Source organism: Saccopteryx bilineata, chromosome 1 (assembly GCF_036850765.1).
Source record: "Saccopteryx bilineata isolate mSacBil1 chromosome 1, mSacBil1_pri_phased_curated, whole genome shotgun sequence".
NCBI classification, from domain to species: Eukaryota; Metazoa; Chordata; class Mammalia; order Chiroptera; family Emballonuridae; genus Saccopteryx; species Saccopteryx bilineata.
The window spans coordinates 13,282,777-13,306,393 of NC_089490.1; the positions used below are offsets into that span (position 1 = coordinate 13,282,777).

General features: G+C 47.8%; 1 protein-coding gene across 3 annotated transcripts in view; it reads left to right on the plus strand.

The window, feature by feature from the left end:
• ZNF76 (zinc finger protein 76) overlaps positions 1-23,617 on the plus strand; it is a 45,035-nt gene that overhangs the window by 8,869 nt on the left and 12,549 nt on the right. For all 3 annotated transcript variants that reach the window (XM_066233439.1, XM_066233267.1, XM_066233347.1), the window contains exon 2: positions 18,921-19,089. In XM_066233439.1, the coding sequence (XP_066089536.1) occupies positions 19,017-19,089 (73 nt within the window). In that variant the 5' untranslated portion in view covers positions 18,921-19,016. The remainder of the gene's footprint in view (positions 1-18,920; positions 19,090-23,617) is intronic.

A 23,617-nucleotide genomic window follows, 5' to 3' on the forward strand; every position in this document is an offset into this window, starting at 1 on the left:
ATTTCTGCTTGTGGACCAGATGTGAACTGGCTGGGTCAGACGGTGTTGGCATGGGCGATTGTGGCTGGTACTGCCCAGCCGCCCTCCACGGAGCTCATCCCGGTGCGTGCTCTCAGGAGCGGTGTGTGACTGTGCCCGTTTCCCTACAGCAGCATGGGCCTGGCTTTGAGAGTATCTATAGTGTGCCCTCCCCCCCAGGAGCTCTCCCACGCCTCTCTTCCCCCCCAGGCCTGCACATGGAAGGGTCCCCACGAGACGTGCCACCAGGGGAGCAGCGGGCAGCGGCAGCTCGTCCCGGGCTCACCCCCTGAACCTGTCCCTCTCCCAGTGTCCCTTTCTCTGACTCTCCAGTGAACCAGAGCAGCCCTGCCCAGGTGTTCCCATTGCTTCTCCTGTCCTCAGCCCTTCCTGTCCTCAGCCCTTCCTGTGTCACTGTCCCCAGCTTTAATAAACATACTCTCAAAATCAAAAGAAAAGAAAAGGTGTAGAGATCCAAGTAGGATGCTGAATCGTGGAGCCCCACCATGACACTCGATGCCACAAGACACACAGCAGCCCGGTTTGAAGAATACTGCATTTAAACATCTATCCAGAAGAGGTAACTGACCTCTGGTGGTTATCAGAGAGGAGGAGAAATCCTAGAGGAAGAAGCTGCTGACCTCAGTGCTGAGACCAGCATGAAGGAGAGGAAGAACAGACACTGCTTGGCAGTGCTGAGGAGGGATGGGGCACAGGGGGTCACCGGAGGGCTGTGGGGAGAGGAAAGGGGGCCCGACAGGGAGGAGCTGGCTCCCAGGCAGGCGCGTGGGGTGTCCCCTGGAGGACTGCCTCTCAGCTTGATGCTGTGTCCTCACGGCAGTGACTTGATTGTTTTAAAGATTCGACCCCTTCCGCCCAGCGCAGCTCTCCATTCCCTTTTGCCTCTTCTGCCGCTGTCTCCCTGGGGGTTAAGGTTTCTGTGAGCTGGGACTGTATGAATGTTCGGCCTTACGTCCTTTTTAATCATTTAGCATTAATTTGTTAGTCCTCCTCCATGAATACAGGTGGTTCATGGTTCTTGCTGAAAACATTTAAACAGGCATCCTTGTGCAAACAGCTCCCATTTTCCGTGGCTGGGGTGACGTATGAAGATGAATGATTAGACCTCCGATGCTGAACTTTCCCCAGTGGGGTTGAGCATTGACAGGTTGTCCTCTGGAGAGCCTGGACCAGTCTCTAGTGCCGTCGTCCGTGCACGCTGTGCCCGCCTTCTGCCGTTGCCAACGTCCACGGTTGGGATGTTTTTTATTAATAGCCTATATTTCTTAGAGCCGTTTTAGCTTTATAGGAAAATTGAACAATGTACAGAGTATTCCCATATACTTGCCTTCACCCCCCATTCGCAGTTTCCTCTGTTATAAGCAGACCTCGGGGACATTTCAGGGTCAGTTGCAGACCACCGCCATAGAGCAAAGATCGCAATAGAGCGAGTCACAGAAACTCCGTTTCTCTGTGCCTGTCAAAGTTATGTTTACACTCTACTGCAGTCTGCCCACTGAGCAACAGCATTATGTCTAAAACAGTGTTTTTCAACCAGTGTGCCGTGAGACATGGTCAGGTGTGCCGTGGGGAAATTAAACATGGGTCCCCAAACTATGGCCCGCGTGCCAGATATGGTCCGCGGAGGCTATTTATCTGGCCTGCTGCCAGCCGCCTCCATCCAAACATAAACATTCCCCTCACAATCCCTCCAGTTATCAGGGACAGGAAGAGTGGAGGCACAGGGAACGCTCACTGACCAATCACCTTCTAGGATTCATCCCGACCACTAGCGATGAACCAATAGTAGGCCGCCTCTCATCCATACCCAGGAAGGTCCCCGCTCGGGCTGCCGAGCACTTGTCATTGTGTGGCCGCGGCGAGTAGTTGAAGCTGCTACTCCTCCCCATGGTCCCGATTTCTAATCCTGGTCAGGACTGGAGGTAAATGTTGCCACCACTAGATGAAGCCTCAGCCTCAGCTGGTTATGTCTATCCCGATGGTGTATATAGATATTTGACCTTTTTCTTTTAAAAAGAGGCCCCCGCAGAGGATGATATACAATGCATCACAATGTTATCTAACTTTAAAGCTAAAGTTTGCTGATCTTCCTTTGGACAGTTTTTGGTTATCTATTGCCAAGGAGTTCCCCATTCTGGCCAACAAAGCTATTTTGACATTGCTCCCGTTTTCAACCACATATCTATGTGAGCTGAGCTTCTCAAGCTTGACTGCAATAAAAACTAAAAACAGAGAGAGACTGAGAACTGTTGAGGAAGAGCTTTGTGTGTGTCTTTCTACCATTCCTGCCAGGATATCCCTTTTGTGTTCATCAAAACAGGCCCAGGTTTCACACTAAGTGAGTATAAATACATTTAGAAACTATTATTAACTATATGTATAATATGTACTGTGTTAGAGTATCATTTTGTATCATTTTGGTAGGTGGTGTGCCCCAGGATTTTATAAATGTAAAAAATGTGCCCCGGTCAAAAAAGGTTGAAAATCACTGGTCTAAAAGAATAAAAGTGTGCATAACTAATAAGTGCTCATCATCGTCTGAGCCTTCAGCAAGCCCGTCTTTCCGCGGGTGGAGGGCTTTGCCTCAGTGTGGACGGCCGCGGACTAACTGGGGCGGCAGGTGCTGAAGGTCGGATGGCCGTGGGAAATTCTGAACAGGAGACCACAGTGAGGTGTGCGGCATCGATGGGCTTGTCCTTTCACAAACGAGCCTCTGTACCGTGCGGGGCTGTTTGATAACGTGTTACTCGAAGTGGGACTCTCAAAATTGGAGCTGGTCCTCTGAAACCTGCCTCTGCGTTAGCAACTGTGTCATGTTCTGGGTCCTTTGTTGTCATCTCAGCAGTCTCCACAGCATCCTCCCCAGGACTAGACTCCGTCTGGGGAAACCCCTGTCCTCGCTCATCGGGGAACCTCCTCATCCATTCGAGGTTCATCACGAGGCTGTGGCAGTCCAGCCCCGCCTTCAGGCTCCACTTCTCGCTCTAGTTCTCTTGCTGTTTCCCCCACCACTGCAGTTCCTTCCTCCGCAGAAGTCACCCATGAGGGTTGGAATCAACATCGCCCACTCCTGTTAGTGTTCACTCATTAAGTTGCCACCAACCTTCAATTTATTCAAAAAAAAGAGAAAGGCTTTCTCTGTGCAGCACAGAAACACAAGGCATGCCAGAATTTACATCTTATCTTGCCAGGGTGTGGTGTAGTTGCTACAACCAGCAAGCCAATATCCATGCATTATTAACTACTGCTCACAAACATTAGGGGATACTTCAAATGAATATGAAGTGATAAAAAAAAAGCATTTGATTTTTTTTAAAAAAAACAAGAACATCAGAAAAGCAAACAAGTCAAAGTTGTTTGATTATACAAATAAGATGAAAAATCAACTTTTATCTCATTGGTGAAAATGCACTACACAAAAGGCTGAAAGTACTGGAGTATCTGCACGTTCCCTGGTCCGCTAATGTTTATGAGCAGTGTATCAAGTCCATAGTTTACAGTAGGGTTCATTCTTTGTGCTGTACAGTCTGTGGATCGCAATAAATGCATAACGCCAGGTGTCCACCGTCACAGCATCCCACAGGAGAGTTTCACTGCCCTAATGGTGCCCTGGGCTCCACCCGCACAGCCCTTCTCTTCTCCTCCTGTGTCCTTGCCAACCATTGCTTATTTTTACTGTCTCTATAGTTTTGCCTTTTCCAGTTGAACTCATATTGTATGGAGCCTTTTCAGACTGGCTTCTTTCACTTAGCAATGTACATTAAGTTTCCTCTATGTCTTTCTGGTGGCGTAACAGCTCATTTCATTTTATCATGGAATAATATTCCATTGTCTAGATCAGCGGTAGTCAACCTTTTTATATCTACCGCCTACTTTTAGTAGTAGAATTTTCTAACCACCCACTGGTTCCACAGTAATGGTGATTTATAAAGTAGGGAAGTAACATTACTTTATAAAATTTATAAATAGAGTTACAGCAAGTTAAAGCATATAATAATCACCAAGTACTTTATGTCGGATTTTCGCTAAGTTTGGCAGAATAAATCTTTATAAAACAACTTACTATAGTTAAATCTATATTTTAATTTATATACATACTTTGGTTGCTCCACTACCGCCCACCATGAAAGCTGGAACGCCCACTAGTGGGCGGTAGGGACCAGGTTGACTACCACTGGTATAGATGTACCACCGTTTGTTGATTGAAGGACATCTTAGTTTCTTCCCATTTGGGGCAATTATAAATCAAGCTGTTGTAAGCATAAGTTTTCAGCTTGCTTGGGTAAAGCCTGAGGCATAGGATTGTTGGGTCATTTGGTAAGTGTATGTTTAGCTTTGTGGGAAACACTGTCTTCCAAAGTATCATTTTGCATTCCAACCAGTGATGAATAAGAGTCTGTTCCTCCACACACTTGGCCACATTTGGTGTCACCAGTGTTCTGGATTCCGGCTGTTCTAATAGGTGTGTAGTGGTATCTCCTTGTCTATATTAGGTATCAATACTTTTACTTTGATTTTTGGTAATTTAATAAGTAAAAGATGGTCTTGATTATTCTTTATTCTTCAATTACTAATGAGAATGAACCTTGCTCGCTTTGGCAATGCATATTCTAATGAGAAGGAACCTTTTTAATTAGTGTTTTTTGCTTTTGAGTTCATAGTGTAGCCTTACTTGCCCAGTGGGAATTTGATAATTGTTCTTAGAGGTTTGTACGTGTCTGCATGTGTTTTTTTTTCACCCAATGGTAAAATACGCATAGCGTAAAATTTACCATCTTAACCATATTTAAGTGTACAGTTCAGTTACATGTGTTTTTAATATCACATCTTATGTTTTACAGTGGTACCTTGAGATACGAACAGACCAACATACAAATTTTTTTTTTCTGTATTTTTCTGAAGCCAGAAACGGGGAGAGACAGTCAGACAGACTCCCGCATGCGCCCAACCAGGATCCACCCGGCACGCCCACTAGGGGGCGTCGCTCTGTTGCGACCAGAGCCACTTCAGCGCATGGGGCAGAAGCCGAGGAGCCATCCCCAGCGCCCGGGCCATCTTTGCTCCAATGGAGCCTCACTGAGACAGAGAGGAAGGAGAGGGGGAGGGGTGGAGAAGCAGATGGGCGCTTCTCCTGTGTGCTCTGGCCGGGAATCGAACCCGGGACTTCTGTACGCCAGGCCGACGCTCTACCACTGAGCCAACCGGCCAGGGCCTACAAATTTTTTTAAGATACGAGCTGCGACTCAGTCCATATTTTTGTTCGAGATCTGAGCGAAATTCCGAGATACGAGTCGTGATTCAGGAAGCTGCCGCTAGTGGGCGCATTGGCACACGGGTCCAGTATCGGCAGTTTGATATACGAGTTGACTGACTTAGGAGCTCAGTTACAGAACGAATTAAATTCGTATCTCAAGGTACCACTGTATTTCTTTAATATTTCCCCTAATGTTTGGGGTTTTTTGTTTGTATTTTTAACTCTTCATTTGACTTGATTTTTTTGTGCTTCTCCTTTGCCTTCTCTTTCTTGTTAGGACCTGGATATTGTTCTGTTTTAATGAACTAATGAAGTAAATGTAACCTTTTGTCCTCCAGTGATGTTTCTAAGTGACCAGGACGATCCAGTCTCTCCTGATAGTGATGGAGCATTGAATTTTCAAATAGCCCGTCATGAGCCAGTGGGGACCCCAATATTGTTCAGTGTGACTTCATCATAGCTGAACAATTTGCTTGTTGGTATAAAGCATATCCTTAGGATAACGCTTCCAAAATGTCTTTATTATGGACTTTTCTTTCAATGGACAAAGAGTAGGTTTGAGACCGCCACAATTGGGTGTTCACAAACTAAGATGTTAAAATTCGCCTAAACAAATGGCTGAAAACCAGATTTTTAAGTTACTGGCTTTAGTTTAAATGAATGCTGTTCTCCAGGAAAGAGGTCTGCCTTTTCCTCTGCTCTTTTGAAACTGAAAATAATCCACTTTGCCTAATTACTCCTTTTTTTCTGTGACTAACTCAAGTCTATAAAACTGTAGTCACCAAATAGGAATGGTACTAAAAAGTGATTTGGGCTTTTAACATCCGTGGGCCTTTTGGAAAGAGATGTTTAGCTGATGTTTTTCAAGTTTGTTATGTTGATGGAAATCTCTGTTACTCATTTCCTGTTTTCTCTTCTGAGTTTGTAAACCCGCAGAGGCAAGCCTGTCTCGCTGGGGCTTCTGTAATCACAAATTCTGAGTCATTTCACTACAGCTCTTCCAAATCAGGTTCTGATTGGCCACTTGACTCTCTATCCCGCCCAACCTAATGCCACTTTGTCCTCTCAGAAGTTTCTATAATTCCCAAATGAGAAATTTTCTTCCTTCCTTTCTTTTTTTAGGGAGAGAGATGAGAAGCATCAACTTGTTGTGGCACCGTAGTTCATTGATTGCTTTCTCATATGTGCCTTGGCTGGGGACTATAGCCAGTGACCCCTTGCTCAAGCTACTGACCTTGAGCTTCAAGCCAGCAACCTTGGGGTTATGTCTATGATCCCACGATCAAGCCCACAACCCTGTGCTCAAGCTGGTGAGCCCACACTCAAGCCGGATGAGCACGGGGTTTCAAACCTGGGTCCTCAGCATCCCAGGCTGCCACTCTATCCACTGCACCACCACCTGATTAGACCCGAATGAGGGATTTTCTGAGTGAAGAGAATTAACTTGTAGTTTTTTCCTAAGTCGAACATGCTTTTCTTTCCAAGCAAAAGTTTCTTTCTAATTTTTTTTTCTTCCAAATATAGTGGCCTTCCAGACAGAATACAGAAAGCTTTGTTCTAAACAGCCAGGGAGCTCTGGTTGGAAAGGAAATGGTGGGAGGGTGAGCAGGTGCCCCTAGTGGAGGAGAAGCCCAGCTCGCGTGTGGGTCTGCATGGACCGGAGCCCTGGCCGGCGGAGCACACGAGCACAGGGCTGCTCTGCGGCGTCCAGCCTCCTCGCCCCGATTCTCCCGCTTTCTGGAGACGGCGCCAGCATGCCTTGTTTCGTAAAGAGACCTAACACCCCACCGTATCTAGAAAGCTCCTCTCCATGTTACGTCTCCCCAGTGATTCCAGTGGATGTTTTTGCATCGAGAAACATTTATATACAGGGCGGGGCAAAGGTAGGTTTACAGTCTTAGATTATCATTATTTACTAATTACTGTAGTATTTTTCATGCAAACAACTGTAGACTGCCTTTTGTCCCCACCTGTGCTACGAAGCCATGTGATTGTTTCCTGCATCAGAGCCAATAGGTGAAGAGCCGATAGGTGAAGTTTGTTTAAAAATGCGGCAGACAGAAACTGGACCTGCTGCTGGTTCTAGGAGAGCCAGCGGTGCCCCCTTTTCACCCTGACCTTCCGTCAGGGCTCGTATCCAGCCCCCAACCCCACTTTATCTCCTCCCTGTCCCCAGCTCAGTCACAGGGGTGCCGGTAGACTTGAACTCCTCCACAGAGGACGCAGAGCAGCTGCCCCTGTCCCCTCTGTGTCCTTCCTCAGAGGGCCGTGGGAGTTCTGAATCTAAAATGCCTAGTGTGGGCGGGGCCTGCTCGGACACAGCCATCCTGGGGCCGGACAGGCCTCTCTCCGACCCGTCTGGTTCACCTTGGTTAGTGTGTGCTGACACAGGAGCATTAAAGAGAGCCCTTGGATGGTAGAAAGGGAGACAGACGGCAGTCCGACACTTGTACGCGCCTGGCAACCCCGGGGCGCCTCCCCATCCCCCTCTGGCTGACGGGCTCTGCTGGAAGGCTGCCTCGGGGATCCGGGAAGGTTAGAGAGCCAGAGTGGACCGTGTGAAAGGTTTACGTTATGAGGCTCAAGGAGAAAAGCTGACTATTTGGCCTGGATGTAAGAACATGTAGAGGAGTAGAGATGTTTTCTTTTGAGTCTGAGAAGAGTTATTTGGGGACATGTGGCCACCCAGCTATTCTCGCATATCATGGCAGTCAGGCCAAGAAGATCTGGGTAGATGTTGCCGTAGGCAAGGTGAAAGTTAACCGGTATTCGCATGTTTTGGGTGCCAACAGTGTGTTAAGGTGGATCAGCGGAAGGAAAAAATGCACCAGATACTGAGAGGTGTGGGGCCCGCCTGCCCGGCTTTGAATCCTGGCTTTAGCCCTTTACTAGCTATGGAACCTCGGACAAATCACTTCACCTCTGAGCCTCAGTCATCTCATCTGTAAAATGGGGTGATGTATCTATGTCCTCGTAGGTTATCTTTAAGCTTAAAAGAGTTCATATAGCCTGACCTGTGGTGGCTCAGTGAATAAATCGTCGACCTGGAACACTGAGGTTGCCGGCTCAAAACCCTGCACTTGTCGCTTGACCAGGCGGTGGTGCAGTGGATGGAGTGTTGGTCGGACTGGGATGCAGAGGACCCAGGTTCGAGACCCTGAGGTCGGCAGCTTGAATGTGGGCTCATCTGGTTTGAGCAAAAGCTCACCAGCTTGGACCCAAGGTCGCTGGCTCGAGCAAGGGGTTACTCAGTCTGCTGAAGGCCCGCGGTAAAGGCACATATGAGAAAGCAATCAATGAACAACTAAGGTCTCGCAATGAAAAACTGATGATTGATGCTTCTCATCTCTCTCCGTTCCTGTCTGTCTGTCCCTGTCTATCCCTCTCTCTGACTCTCTCTCTGTCCCTGTAAAAAAACAAACAAAAAAAACAAACAAAACCCTGCACTTGTCTGGTCAAGGTACATATGGGAGTTGATGCTTCCTGCTTCTCCCCTCTTTCTCACTCTCCCCCCACCCCCGTCTCTCTCTCTCTCTCTCTCTAAAAAAAAAAAAAAAAGAAAAAATAACTTTAAAAACAAGAAAGAGTTCATATAGGTAAAGGACTTTGAACAGTGGCTGGCACATATCAAGGGCTCTATACAGGGTGGCCAAACGTAAGTTTACAGTTGTGAGCACACAAAACAGTTTGTTCTTGTTTTTATTAATTATGGTATTATTTTTCACATGAATAGCTGTAAACCTATGTTTGCCCACCCTCTGTGTGATGAATATAATTAGCATGAGCATTGGGGAGGATTTTAGGGTCCTCTGGGCTAATGCTTCTTTTTACAGATTAGGTGGCGGTCACAGAAGGTGGAACTGAGATTAGAAGCCGTTCCTGTAGACCATCCAGGGCTGTCGCCACTAGTCTTGGCCGTGCTTTAGAAATACCCATTGCTTCAAAAGCATTTCCCCTTGGGCTCCTCTTCCATCCCCTCCTCCTTGGAGCCCGTATTTCCAGAGAACTTCCTGTGGCCCAGCACTGTACTAAATGCTGACTTAGGCGCCTCGTTACAGCAACCTGTGAAGAAGGTTTCACTGTTATCCCCATTGTTTAGAAATGCCATCTGAGGCTCAGAGAGGTTCAGTTACTTGCCCAAGGCTACACAGCTTCAAAGAGGTAGGGCCTGGCTTAGAATCCCATGTTCTTAACTGCCCTACAGTCAAAAGGATTGTCCTGAGAAAGTCCCACTATGGTACAGATTAGCTGAATTAAACCACCATTGTGGCAGCATCATAGGGCCCAGCTGGGAAGACCTGAGGCTGTTCTGTAATCCCTTTCAACCTGCAGACTGCTCTGTTTTCAGACCCACGTCTCATGTGGTTCCTTACTTCTGATACAGTGCCGTTACACAAAATCAGATTCCCCAAACAGTTTCTCTCCTTCATACAGAGAATGAAAGTCGAGGGCCCTGGAGCAGGCTAAGAGAAGCCAGGACCAGAGCTTCTAGGAGATGGAGGCCGTGGAGGCGTTATCGGGGCTTGGGGCCAGGTTGGGGGTCACTGCTGGGGTCCCAGCACACCAGAGAAGACGGGTCAGATGTCTGAATTCCCACCTAGACCAGTCGTTCTTCACCTTTCACCCCTGTGAGACTCTGATGACTGTCCTGGGCCTCCCCCCACCTGTCCCCCACTTCAGAACAGTGCTCAAGCTCACACTGTTTTTAGGTGGCTTCAGAGTTCAAAGTCCCCAGCTAAAACCCTCTGTACTAAGGCAGCGGCACAGAGCACTGAAGAGCCAGACAGCCTGGTTCAAATCCTCCTCTCCCACTGATTAGCGGTGTAACTTGAACAAGTTACTTCATGTCTCGGGATTGTCACGAGGATTAAATGTGTCACATGTAAAATGCCTAGAACATGTAAACCAGAAGGCAGTGTTCGCTCTTAATTGCAGTAATGCTGCTATCGCTGGAGTTCAGCCCAGTCAGTAAATGTTTCTGGACAGACATACGTGACGGACAGAACGAATGAATAATCCTAGTGGAGATGCCTGGTCTAGGGAAGAGCCTCCCAACCAGTGTGTCACAAATGGGCTAGAGTTCTGTTCAGAAATTGATCCGCTCAGCCCTCGAGGCTGCCAGGTCCCCAGCGGGTGTTGCTTCTGGCTTCAGGCAGCAGCCTCCACAGGGTGACATGCAGATATCCTCTCTGGGTCCCCTGACTGGAAAACAGTTCGGGCAGCATTGGTCTGGAGGATCACCTGGCAGGCAGTGAGGATCAAGTAGCCAGTCTCGATTCCAAGTCCAGGGAAACTCTTCGGATGAGTGGCCAAAGAGACTCTTAACCACCGAGCCCGGAGCGGAGGCTTCACCAGGGTAGGTTCTCCAGCTCCCGTAGGCTCCACGCCACAACAGACGCAGAGGAAGTCCGGCCAGCTAGACGCTGCAGTGTCTCCCTCCTGGCGCGTGAGGACGCTGTAAGTCACTCCTCAAGGATCTGTCGAGAGCCGCAGCGGACCAGAAAGCGGGCTGCAGCCCGGAGTCCCGTGTTAAAGCGGTGTTGATGAGTACTGAAGTCATGACCCCGGGGTAGGAGTGCTAGGGACAGGGCGTGCCCAGGGCTGTGGGGACTTAGGAGAGGACCTTGCCTGCAAGGTGGATTCCAAGGGTGATAGGATGCCATTGAAGACTTTTAATCAAGGCAGTGGTAGATTTAGGTTTGTACTTTTTAAAAAAGTCATCCTGACAAAATATTGCAAAATGAATAGGAAACAGGCAAGAGTTTATTTGAGGGCATAGGTTAGGAAACTCATATAAGAAGTGGCCAAGAGGTGAGAGGTGATTCTCTCCTGAAATAGGTACCTAGACTTTTTTTTCTTTTACTTTCTTTTATATTTTTAAAGATCTTATTTATTGACTTTACAGAGAAAAGGGTGAGTTTTAAAGAGAGAAGAGTGAGAAGTATCAACTCATAGTTGCTTCACCTTAGTTGTTCATTGCTTGCTTGTCATATAAGCCTTGACTGGGCAAGCCCAGGGTTTTGAACCAGTGACCTCAGCGTTCCAGGTCAGTGCTCTGTCCACTGCACCACCACAGGCCTAGACGTTTTTTTTTTTTTTGAGATGTAATTGACATATAGTTTTACACATTAGTTTAGGAATATAATGATAATGATTTAATATTTGTATATGTTGCAAAATGACCACCATGTTAAGTCAGGTTAACATCCCTCACCGTACATAGTTACAGAATTTTTTAATTTTATTTTTAGAATGGGAGGGTCATCAATTTGCTGTTCCACTTATTCATGCACTCATTGTTTAATTCTTGTATGTGCCCTGACCGGGGATCGAACCTACAACCTTGGCATATTGGAACAATGCTCTAACCAACTGAGCTACCTCGCCAGGGCCAGGATTTTTTTTTTTTCCCTTGGGATAAGAACTGTTAGGACTTACTCTCTTAGCAACTGTCAGATATGCAATATAGTATTAGTAACTATTATTCCCATGCCGTACATTGTATCCCCAAAGCTTACTTATTTTGTAACGACAGTGTGTACCTCCTGACTCCCTTTACCGTTTTGCACACGCCCAGCCCCCATCCTCTATCAGTCGCCAACCTGTTGTCTGTATGTAGCAGCTAGGTTTTGTTTTATTGTTTTAGGGTTTATTTTGTTTTTAAGATTCTACATATAAGTGGCATCATACGGTGTTTGTCTTTCCCTGTCTGACTTACCTCTCTTAGCATTTATTTATTTATTTATTTATTTTCCTGTATTTTTCTGAAGCCAGAAACGGGGAGAGACAGTCAGACAGACTCCTGCATGCGCCCGACCGGGATCCACCCGGCTCTGCCCCTCCGGGGCGTCGCTCTGTTGCGACCAGAGCCACTCTAGCGCCTGGGGCAGAGGCCAAGGAGCCATCCCCAACGCCCAGGCCATCTTTGCTCCAGTGGAGCCTCGGCTGTGGGAGGGGAAGAGAGAGAGAGAGTGGAAGGAGAGGGGGAAGGGTGGAGAAGCAGATGGGCATTTCTCCTGTGTGCCCTGGCCGGGAATCGAACGCGGGACCCCTGCACGCCAGGCCGACGCTCTACCACTTGAGCCAACCAGCCAGGGCCTCTTAGCATTTATTTTTATGGCTGAATAATATCCCACTGTAATGTATATCCCACACTTTCTTTATCCATTCCCCCATCAATAGACACTTACAGTAGGTTGTTTCCATATCTTAGCTGTTGTAAATAATGCTGGAATGAACGTGGGGAAGATGATAGCATTTCGAGTTAGTGATTCACCCAGAAGTGGAATTGCTGGACCATGTGGTAGTTCTATTTTTAACTTTTTTAGGAACCTCCATACTATTTTCCATAATGTCTGTGCCAGCTTACATGCCCACCAACAGTGCATAAAGGTTCCCTTTTCTCCACATCCTTGCCAACACTTACTTCTCGCCTCTTTGATAATATCCATTCTGACAGGTAAGCGGTGGTGTCTCACTGTGGTTCTGAATTGCATTGCCCTGCTGATTGGGGATGTTGGGCATCCTCTCAGGCACCTGTTGGCCATCTTATGTCTTCTTTGGAAAAGTCTCTGTACAGATCCTCTGCCTGTTTTTAATCATGTTCTTTGGTTTCTTGCTATTGAGTTGTATGAGTTCTTTATATATAAATATTTTGGATATTAACCCCTTATCAGATATTTGATTTGCAGATATTTTCTCCTATGGTTGTAGGTTGCCTTTTCATGTTGTTGATAGTTTTCTTAATGATGAAGAAGCTTTTTAATATCGTATAGTCCCACTTGTTTATTTTTACTCTTGGTGTCAAATTAAAAAAATCATCACCCAGAATTATGTCAAGGAGCTCATTGCCCACGTTTTCTTCTAGGAGTTTAATAGTGTTAGGTCTTATATTTAAGACTAATCCATTTTGAGTTCATTTTTGTGTGTGCTGTTAGTTAGCGGTGTGCCTAGACTTTGGAGGGAAGAGGAGAAACCAGGATGGCCCCACGGACCCCGCCGACTCTGGGTAGCTGGAGATGCCGTCGCTGGGGTAGGGGATGCTGGAAGTGGACCAGTTTTGGGTGTGGGAGATGTGAGTGTTGTTGGGGACTCATCCCATTTGTCATGCCTGTGGGATATTCCCTGAGGAGGGTCAGCAAGGCCAGTGGATGAGTGGATCCGAGGAGGAATGAAGAGATGTCAGACTGGGTAGAGAGAGCCAGCAACAGCGGGGTTGCCTTAAACGGGGCTCCCTTCTACTTATTTTTTAAGTGAGAGGAGGGGAGATAGTGAGACAGACAACCACATGTGCCCCGACTGGGATCCACCCAGCAACCCCTGCCTAGGGCTGATGATTGAATGAACTGAGCTATTTTTAGCACCCAAGGCTGATGCATTGGGATCAACCAAGCTATTCTCAGCACCCAGGGCCAACGTTGAAACCAATTCGAGCCACTGGCTGTGGGAGGGGAAAAGAGAGAGAAGGGGAAAGAGGGAGGAGGGGAGAAGCAGATGGTTGCTTCTCTTGTGTGCCCCGACCAGGAATTGAACCCAGAACATCCATACAACAGGCCAACGTTCTATCCACTGAGCCAACCAGCCAACCTGGCAGGGCCAGGACTCCCTTCTAAGCAGAGTGAGTTTAAAAGTGTGTTTTGATCAATGAAATCTTTTGCTTAGATTACTTATAAAAATTTCATAAGACATTAAACAAAGCTAGCCATCATCTCAAGTTATTTCCGTTACCTGTTTTTATAGCACATGCATGTTAGGCAAGTATCAAAAAAAAAAATCAGAGAAACAAAAAAAACTATAAGTTAAATCCAAAAATTATTTGGTTTTTTTAAAAATATTTATTTATTTATTTATTTATTTATTTATTTACAGAGACAGAGAGTAAGTCAGAGAGAGGGATAGACAGGGACAGACAGACAGGAACAGAGAGAGATGAGAAGCATCAATCATCAGTTTTTCATTGTGCGTTGCAACACCTTAGTTGTTCATTGATTGCTTTCTCATATGTGCCTTGACCGCGGGCCTTCAGCAGACCGAGTAACCCCTTGCAGGAGCCAGCGACCTTGGGTTCAAGCTGGTAGGCTTTTCCTCAAAGGAGATGAGCCCGCACTCAAGCTGGCGACCTCGGGGTCTTAAACCTGGGTCCTCTGCATCCCAGTCCAACGCTCTAGCCACTGCGCCACCGCCTGGTCAGGCTATTTGGGGTTTTTAAAAATCATTTTATTTTACTGCTGTGCTTGATCGACATGAAGTGGTGGATACCAGGCAGTTCATTTTACTGCATCCTTACTTGTACGTTTGTTCTTGGGTTGCCTAAGACATTTAAATGCAAAGAAGATGAGTGCAGCAAAAGTCATAGAAGCAAACAGCAGGTAACTTTACACGTAATGGACTGTGAACCATGTCTGCCCTCACCCGGAGTAAAGTGGGTCCCAACTGAAGGACTGCTTCCACCGCTGTGGTCAAAGGTGTGCACACTGAGACTGAGTGTTCCACAGACACACACGCGGTCGGCGTGTACGACCCATGGGAGAGCCATTATTACTGTGGCCGCTGTGTGCTCCAACACTAATACCCACGACAGTGACGCCTGTGACTGCAGCCAGGTATCCCTTTCGTTCCCCACCGGGACAAACCAATATGTAGGCGGTTTTCTTTGCTTAAATAGTTTTAACACTGGCCCTTGTGAAGCCGCCATATACCAAAAGTCCTACGCCACAGGCGGACCTTAGCATTACTATGCTAAGTGAAATAAGCCAGGCCGAGAAAGACAAATACCATAGGACCTCACTTACAGGTGGAATCGAATGAATACAATAAACTGAGGAACAGAATGGAAACAGAGGCAGGGGCACAGGGAACAGAAGGACAGCTGTCAGAGGGAAGGGGGCAGAGGGCATGGGCTCAGAGAAGGTGAGGGATTACCCGAATTATATATATTTATACAGAACTCACAGATACAGACAACAGGGTAGCAATTCCCAGAGGGAAAGGGGGGGCATAGAGGTGGGGGGCGACAGGGTTGAAATGGGGGTGGAAAGAGACTTTGCATGGGGTGTGGGGGGCACAATGCGGGGGGTTGAGGGTGTTCTATTGAGTGGGCTATTGAAACCATGTCAATATAATAAATTAAAAATTATAAAAAAACGTCCTATGCCAAACATTGATAACTTGTGTAATATTCCACATGCCCGTATTGGCCTCCTCAAGAAGAAAACAGAACTCCCTAAAGGTTAACTCGCCCTACTCCCTGGTATTAAACATAAAAACCACATGGGAAATAGAGAAATTCAGATAGAAGTAACATAGGCCTGTCATGAATTGTAAACAGATGACTGTGGACAGCGTGGGTGACAAATGGCCTGCTGTGTCAGTTTTAGAATGAGGCAGACAGAAGTTTGAAGGCCGGGTAATGTTCTCCTCTTCCTGCCTCAGCTGTGTCTCCTTGGGTACCTGAGGGCCACAGTGTCAGGTTGTCTCAGTGATTGCATTATTAGCGTGCTGTCTTTGTATGACTCGTCATTTAATGTAGCAAATTCAGCAATGGCCTCATCAAAAGCTATCTTTCTACTCAGAGTGTTTGATTATTTTTTTGAGAGAGAGACAGGAAGGGAGATGAGAAGCATCAACTCATAGTTGTGGCACCTTAGTTATTCATTGATTGCTTTCTCATATATGCCTTGACTGGGGGGCTCCAGCCAAGCCAGTGACCCCTTGCTCAAACTAGCGACCTGGGGCTCAAACCAGTGACCATGAGATCATATCCATGATCCCACGCTCAAGCCGACCCATGCCCAAGCTGGATGAGTCCAGCATGGCTCATCATTCTTAAGATATAAAAATTTCATATGACATGAAACTTTTTTTTTTTTTGTATTTTTTTCTGAAGTTGGAAATGGGGAGACAGACAGACTTCCTCATGCGCCCGACCCGGCACGCCCACCAGGGGGCGATGCTCTGCCCATCTGGGGCATCACTCTGCCGCAATCAGAGCCATTCTAGCGCCTGAGGCAGAGGCCACAGAGCCATCCTCAGCACCTGGGCAAACTTTGCTCCAATGGAGCCTTGGCTGCGGGAGGGGAAGAGAGAGACAGAGAGGAAGGAGAGGAGGAGGGGTGGAGAAGCAGATGGGCGCTTCTCCTGTGTGCCCTGGTCGGGAATCGAACCCGGGACTCCCACACGCCAGGCCGACGCTCTACCACTGAGTTAACCGGCCAGGGCTGACATGAAACTTTTTTGATTTTGGGGTTTTGAACCAGGGACCTCAGTGTCCCAGGTCAGTGCTCTATCCACTGCGTCACCACTGGTCAGGCTCTTTCAGAGTGTTTTAAGTCTAATGCTCTGTAATTTTATAAGTAAAGATATATTCATGATAAAACTTTTAATAAGTACAAAAAGAAGCCTGACCCATGGTGGCTCAGTAGAGAAAACGTCGACCTGGAATACTGAGGTCGCTGGTTCAAAACTGGGCTCCCCTGGTCAAGGCACATACAAGAAGCAACTGCAAGTGATGCTTCCTGCTCCTGCCTGCCTTTCTCTCTCATCTCTCTAAAAAATTAAGTAAACATCAAGAAAAGATAAAGTACAAAAAGAAGAGAAACACTAGAAGTTCACTCCTGGGGGTGTCGGTACCTAGCAGCCAGGCCTGTAAGTGTCTGTTGGGTGGATGAGTGAGGGAATGAATGCCTGCCTTGGTTTATTTCCTTCTTGACTTTTTCCTATGCATTAATTTGCCCAGTAGTTATTGCTATATAGTGTAGATAATGACTTTAAAAATACTTAATATACCCTGGGCATGCCTGGTCAAGGCACATATGGGAGTTGATGCTTCCTGCTCCTCCCTTCTCCCCCCCTCTCTCATTCTCTCTCTCTCTCTCCTGTCTAAAATGAATTTTAAAAGTCTTTAAAAAATTAAAAAAAAAACAAACTTGATATAAAAAGAATACAGCCTGACCAGGCGGTGGCATAGTGGATAGAGCGTTGGACTGGGATGCCGAGGACCCTGGTTCAAAACCCTGGTTCGAGACCCTGAGGTCACCAGCTTGAGCGTGGGCTCATGTGGTTTGAGCAAAGCTCACCAGCTTGGACCCAAGGTCGCTGGCTCGAGCAAGGGGTTACTCGGTTTGCTGAAGGCCCACGGTAAAAGGCACATATGAGAAAGCAGTCAATGAACAACTAAGGTGTCGCAATGAAAAACTGATGATTGATGCTTCTCATCTCTCTCCCTTCCTGTCTGTCTCTATCTATCCCTCTCTCTGACTCTCTCTCTGTCCCTGTAAAAAAAAAAAAAAAAAAAAAAAAGACATTCTGCCTGACTGGTGGTGGCACAGCATCGACCTGGGACTCTGAGGTCCTCGGTTCAAAACCTGGAGGCCACCGGCTTGAGCACTGGTTCATCTGTATTGAACATCGGGTCACAGGCTTGAATGCAGGATCATCGACATGATCCCATGCTTGCTGGCTTGAGCCCAAGGTTGCTGGCTTGAGCAAGGGGTCACTAGCTCAGTGGGAGCCCCTGCCCCCGCCCCATCAAGGCACATATGAGGAGCAATCAGTGAACAACTAAAGTGACTCAACTCGAGTTGATGCTTCTCCTCTCTCTCCCTTCCTGCATGTGTGCGTCTCTCTGTCTGTGGCTTTAAAAAAAATACATTCTGCTTGTAGAATCATTGCTAATTTACTACCTTCATCTTTTCTCTTTGCTTATATTTGGTATGTATATATGTGAGTACATTAAACAATTTGTTATATTTTTAGGGGAAGGGAAGCTATCTTTGCAAGAGAGCAGGGAGCTCAGGATTTCACAGTAGAGCACAGAGAAGTCAGGGGCCTGGCCCCCTCTGACTTTTGCTGATTTAAAAGCCTTTTCCTATGCTTGTGACCGATCCACAATCCCTTTCTTGGCCTCCCCAACAGCAACCTCAGCCAAATAACTGTAGTTGTCTCCTTTCGTTTTCAAACAGAAGACCTTGCTGTCTGCTTGTGGAGCAGTGGGGATCAAAAACTTTTCCAAAACAGCCAGTGCATCATTGCAGATGTCTCTTAGCTCGGTCTCAGGTTTCCCTGTGTATTCTCGAGACATCGGCTGTTTTTTCTCAGCACCTTCCGTCTTTTGCTCAGTACTTGAGATGACACTCCAAGACGACCCACAGCAGCCGAGGGAAGATTCCTCTCCTCATTGGCTGGTTCAGCTCCTTGCGCAGCTGCAGACCACACGGAGGCTGCCATGTCACCCCACCGCTCACCTGCTCGGCCAGTCTGGCCTTCTGCAGCAGGTCGTTTTTATTGGGATGTCCTGGAAGGTGCCTCTGGACAGGCCTTCGCTCAGGACCCGGGCCCGGGCCCGCCCTCCCGCTGCCTGGATTGGCGGGGGAGGCTGGGTTTCGCTGCCGCAGCACCTGAAATCATAATTTACAACCCATGTGGCTGGCATGCTTCTCTTCCATACCCAAGTTTTAGAATTTTTAAATGAGTATCTTTTGAACCCACTTTATAAAAACCGACCTCGTCACCGACTGAGGAAATTGCCTCTCTGTCCTCTTGGCTGCCGCCATCGCCATTCCCTTTCCCGGTGTGTCCTTGTCACTGGGAAGCTCTGCAACTCATACTGTGGGATTGTCCTTTTCCGCAGACTTGTGACCCAGAAGGACATCTCTGACCTCAGCTGTGGCTCTTGGTGCTGGCCAGAAGCCAACTTCATGTCTGAGTGTGCGAGTGGCAGTTGGCCATGGAGAGCTTGGGGCTGCAGACGGTCACCCTCAGTGACGGGACGACGGCCTACGTCCAACAAGCGGTCAAAGGTGAGTATTTCCAAGGACCTCCGGTCCCCTTCTGTCCCCCAGCTTCTGGGGAGGATTGACCCTTCCAAGAGTCTCAGCCCCACCCTGCCTCCCGGCCGCTTGCCACAACTTGGTCTGTGTGAGAATCTCTTGCAGTAATTGACTCAAGAGGAAACTCTCTAAAATAAAATGCCATCCGGGCAACTAGAGAATCGGACCAGCCCCCCTGTAGGAGCCACAGCCTCTGAAGGGCAGAATTCCTTCCATGTAGTGAGTGGTTCATAACTATTTCTGGACTAGATGAACACAGTGCTAGTAATGATGTCCTGCTGTTCAGACACTCCCTGTCCAGTTTCTCAGTGCTTTGAAGCACTCAAACCTGACCGGTGGTGGCGCAGTGGATAAAGCGTAGACCTAGAATGCTGAGGTCACCGATTCAAAACCCTGGGCTTGCCTGGTCAAGGCACATATGAGAGTTGATGCTTCCTGCTCCTCCTCTCCCCCACCCTCCCCTTCCTTTTTCTCTTTCCTCTCTCTAAAGCCAACTAATAAAATCTTAAAAAAAATAAAAGCACTCAAGCCATCTACCAACTATCTACCATGTACAAGATACTCTTCGAGGTTCAGAGAGGGATGCCCAAGAATGGATCTCATGCCGTAGGCCCCACTAGGGTTGCCAGAAATAAAACCACATGGTGCACTGTTAAATTTGAATTTCAGGTAAACAGTATAAGTATGTCTCAAATACTGCATGGGATAGCTATGTATAAACATGGGCTTAAGTGCTGGAAATACTAAAATAATAATACCAAGTGCTAAAAAAATTCATTGGATAGCTGAAACTCAGATTCCCTGGCAACGTAAAATCAAGGTGAGGGAGGCGTTCGAACGGTGTCGCTGGAGAGCGGGGTGTTGGGCCAGGACACTCCTCTCACCGCCGGCTCCTCCTTTCTTGCCAGCACCCTCACATGCCGGATGCAGGCACGTCTTCCTTCAGCCGCGCTGGGCAGGCTCTGACTCAGTCCTGCCCTTTTTTTCTTTTTCTTTTTTTTCTTTTCTTTTCTTTTTTTTTTTTTTTTTTTTTGAGAGAGAGACAGAAAGGGAGAGTGATGAGAAGCATCGACTCGTAGTTGTGGCACTTTAGTTGTTCATTGATTGCTTCTCAAACGTGCCTTGACAGGTGGGGGGGCTTCAGCCGAGCCAGTGACCCCTTGCTCAAGCAGCGACCTTGGGCTTCAAGCCAGCAACCTGTACTCAAGCTGGTGACCCAGCTCTCAAGCCGGATGAGCCCACGCTCAAGCTGCGACCTCAGGGTCATTTTAAACCATTGTCAGTTCCCAAGTTTACAGATAATTTGTTTGTTGGTTTTATTTACAATTTTCTGCTTTCTCATGACAACAGAGACCCCTTAATCTCATCAGTCAGCTCTTCCTGTAAGGCAGCATGCGGGGGGGCGGGGGGTGTGCTTTCTGCAGGATCTGAATGTCGGTCTGGCCCGCTTCGTTTTTTGGGGGTTTTTTTTTTGTAATTTTCTGAAGCTGGAAACGGGGAGAGACAGTCAGACAGACTCCCGCATGCGCCCGACTGGGATCCACCCGGCATACCCACCAGGGGCAATGCTCTGCCCACCAGGGGGCAATACTCTGCCCATCCTGGGCGTCGCTATGTTGCGACCAGAGCCACTCTAGCGCCTGAGGCAGAGGCCACAGAGCCATCCCCAGCGCCCAGGCCATCTTTGCTCCAATGGAGCCTTAGCTGCAGGAGTGGAAGAGAGAGACAGAGAGGAAGAAAAGGGGGAGGGGTGGAGAAGCAGATGGGCGCTTCTCCTATGTGCCCTGGCCGGGAACCGAACCTGGGACTTCTGCACGCCAGGCCGACGCTCTACCACTGAGCCAACCGGCCAGGGCCCACTTCATTTTCTTGAACACGGAACTTCTCCAGAATTTCTTGGGAGCCCGAAGCCCTTTGTTGGCAGGCCTCCCGTCGCAGGCGCTGCGGGGACTGGGCTGTGTTACCCCACGGACACTGTTCCCATGCTTCCCTCTCCTGCTACAAATGAATGACCGGATGAATAAGGAACAAGCAAATGGCCGCACGTGGCCTCCTTTCATATGTCTCTCCCTCTGGGTCTCTTTGCTTCCCCCTCGTCCCCGTTTGTATTTTTCTCTCGTCACTCTTCCTGGCTGTGTCCTCCGCCTCCCCCAAGGTGCTGCAGCGTGTGCTTGTATGTGCATGCATGCACACACACATGCACGCACGCACTGCCGGGGCATTGCACACCGCCCTCTCTCTCGGGAGGCGCCTCCCTCTGCTGACCTCCTCTGAAGCCCTTGACTGGGGCCTGTTCATCTCTGACAGCAGGCAGCTGTGTCTGGGCCCCTGAATGAGCAGGCAGCCCTAAAATGTTAAGAGATTTATCTGAAAAGCATAAAGCGCGGCATTCCCACCCAACCCTTCTGAGAGTGGCGGAGAGGGGCGTGAGTAAAGCATCGGGCTGTTCCGCCCAGCCGGAACAGAGGGTCGCCTCTCTGTGTGGGATGTCAGGGCCATGTCAGCCAGCTGTTCTCTCCCCCTCCCCCCACCATAGTCTAGGGGACACTCGATGACATTTTTTTCTCTGCCAATATTATACATTTCAAAACAGATTTTAAATTAATATGTAAATTATGTAGGTTAAATGTTTATCAGTAAAATATATGTAGTGTGTTCAGTATAGACTTACTTTAAGATCAAGGATTGTAATAGAAAAATAGAAGTGTAAATAATTGATGTATTGATAGCTCTGTATTAAAAAAAATTTTTTTGGCCCTGGCCAGTTGGCTCAGTGGTAGAGCGTCGGCCTTGCATGTGGATGTCCCAGGTTCAATTCTCAGTCGGCACACAGGAGAGGCGATCATCTGCTTTTCCACCCTTCCCCCTCTCCTTTCTCTCTTCCCCTCCTCCCCTCCTGCAGCCATGGCTCTAATGGAGTGAGTTGGCTAAGGATTGATCCATGGCCTCTGCCTCAGGCACTGAAAATAGCTTGGTTGCAAGCTTGGCCCCAGATGGGCAGAGCATCGGCCCCAGACGGGTTGACAGATGGATCCTGGTGAGGGTGCATGTAGGAGTCTGTCTCTCCCTTCCTCTCACTTGGAAAACGAGGCTGGGGGGGAAAGAAGGTCTTTCCAATACGGAGCTGAGATAAAGGAAGGACAGTATCTTAGAAACTCTGGAGTTTTGTTCATTTTTATAGTGCTTATTTTGTTGTCTTAGGTGACTCAATATCTTATTAGAACACTGAAATGAAAATGTCAGAAGTCACAAAGGAAACACTACCTACCACTGGCAGGGGAACATGACCAAGATGGTCACAGGTCACACAGTGGGCACATTCCCACTCCCCCCTGTTGCTTCACTTCCGGTTCCTTCTCCCATGCAGATTGGGCTCATTGTAAGGAAAGCTGTTTATTGGTGGCAGACCACATGCTGGGCACTGCCCTGAATGTTTTATGTTCATTAACTCATTTAGTCCTTTAGCAACCCAATGAAGAAGACACAACTTTTAATCACATGAAGAAGAGGAAGCTAAAGCACAGAGAGGTTAAGTAAGCTGTCCAGGCACACACAGCGAGTAAGAGGTGGAGCAGAAACTCAAGTCCAGGAGGCTTGGACTGGTTCCAGAGCCTAGTACTTCTAACCATTGAGCTGTACTGCCTTCTCAAAGGGTCTAGGTCTTAGCCTACTGCCCCAGTGGGAGACAGGGCAGTGTATTTCTTTTCTTTTTTAAATATGGTTAACATGCATTTTTATTTTCCCTGTTTCTCTTTTTTTTTTTTTTACAGAGACAGGGAGAGTCAGAGAGAGGGATAGATAGAGACAGACAGACAGGAATGGAGAGAGATGAGAAGCATCAATCATCAGTTTTTCATTGAGACACCTTAGTTGTTCATTGATTGCTTTCTCATATGTGCCTTGACCGTGGGCCTTCAGTAGACCGAGTGACCCCTTGCTCAAGCCAGCGACCTTGGGTCCAAGCTGGTGAGCCTTGCTCAAACCAGATGAGCCCGCGCTCAAACTGGCGACCTCGGGGTTTTGAACCTGGGTCCTCTGCATCCCAGTCTGACTCTCTATCCACTGCGCCACCACCTAGTCAGGCAGGGCAGTGTGTTTCAATCTAGTCAGTTTGAGCCATATCTGAATTTTGACCCATCGGGGCTTCTCTAGTTTCAGGGCATCCTTTGTTCTCCACTCATTTCCGTCTCAGCGACCTACTGTTAGGTTGGAAGTCCCCACTTTGCTGGGCATGTGTAGAATAGTGAATAAAGTTGTGCCTGACCAGTGGTGGTGCAGTGGATAGAGCATCGACCTGGGACACTGGGGTCCCCGGTTCAAAACCCTGAGGTTGCTGGGTTGAGTGCGGGCTCACCAGCTTGAGCACAGGAGCAAGGGATCACTGGCTCGGCTGGAGCCCCTGGTCAAGGCACATTTGAGAAAACAATCAATGAACAACTAAAGTGACTCAACTATGAGTTGATTTTTCTCGTCTCTCTCCCTTCCTGTCTCTCTCTCT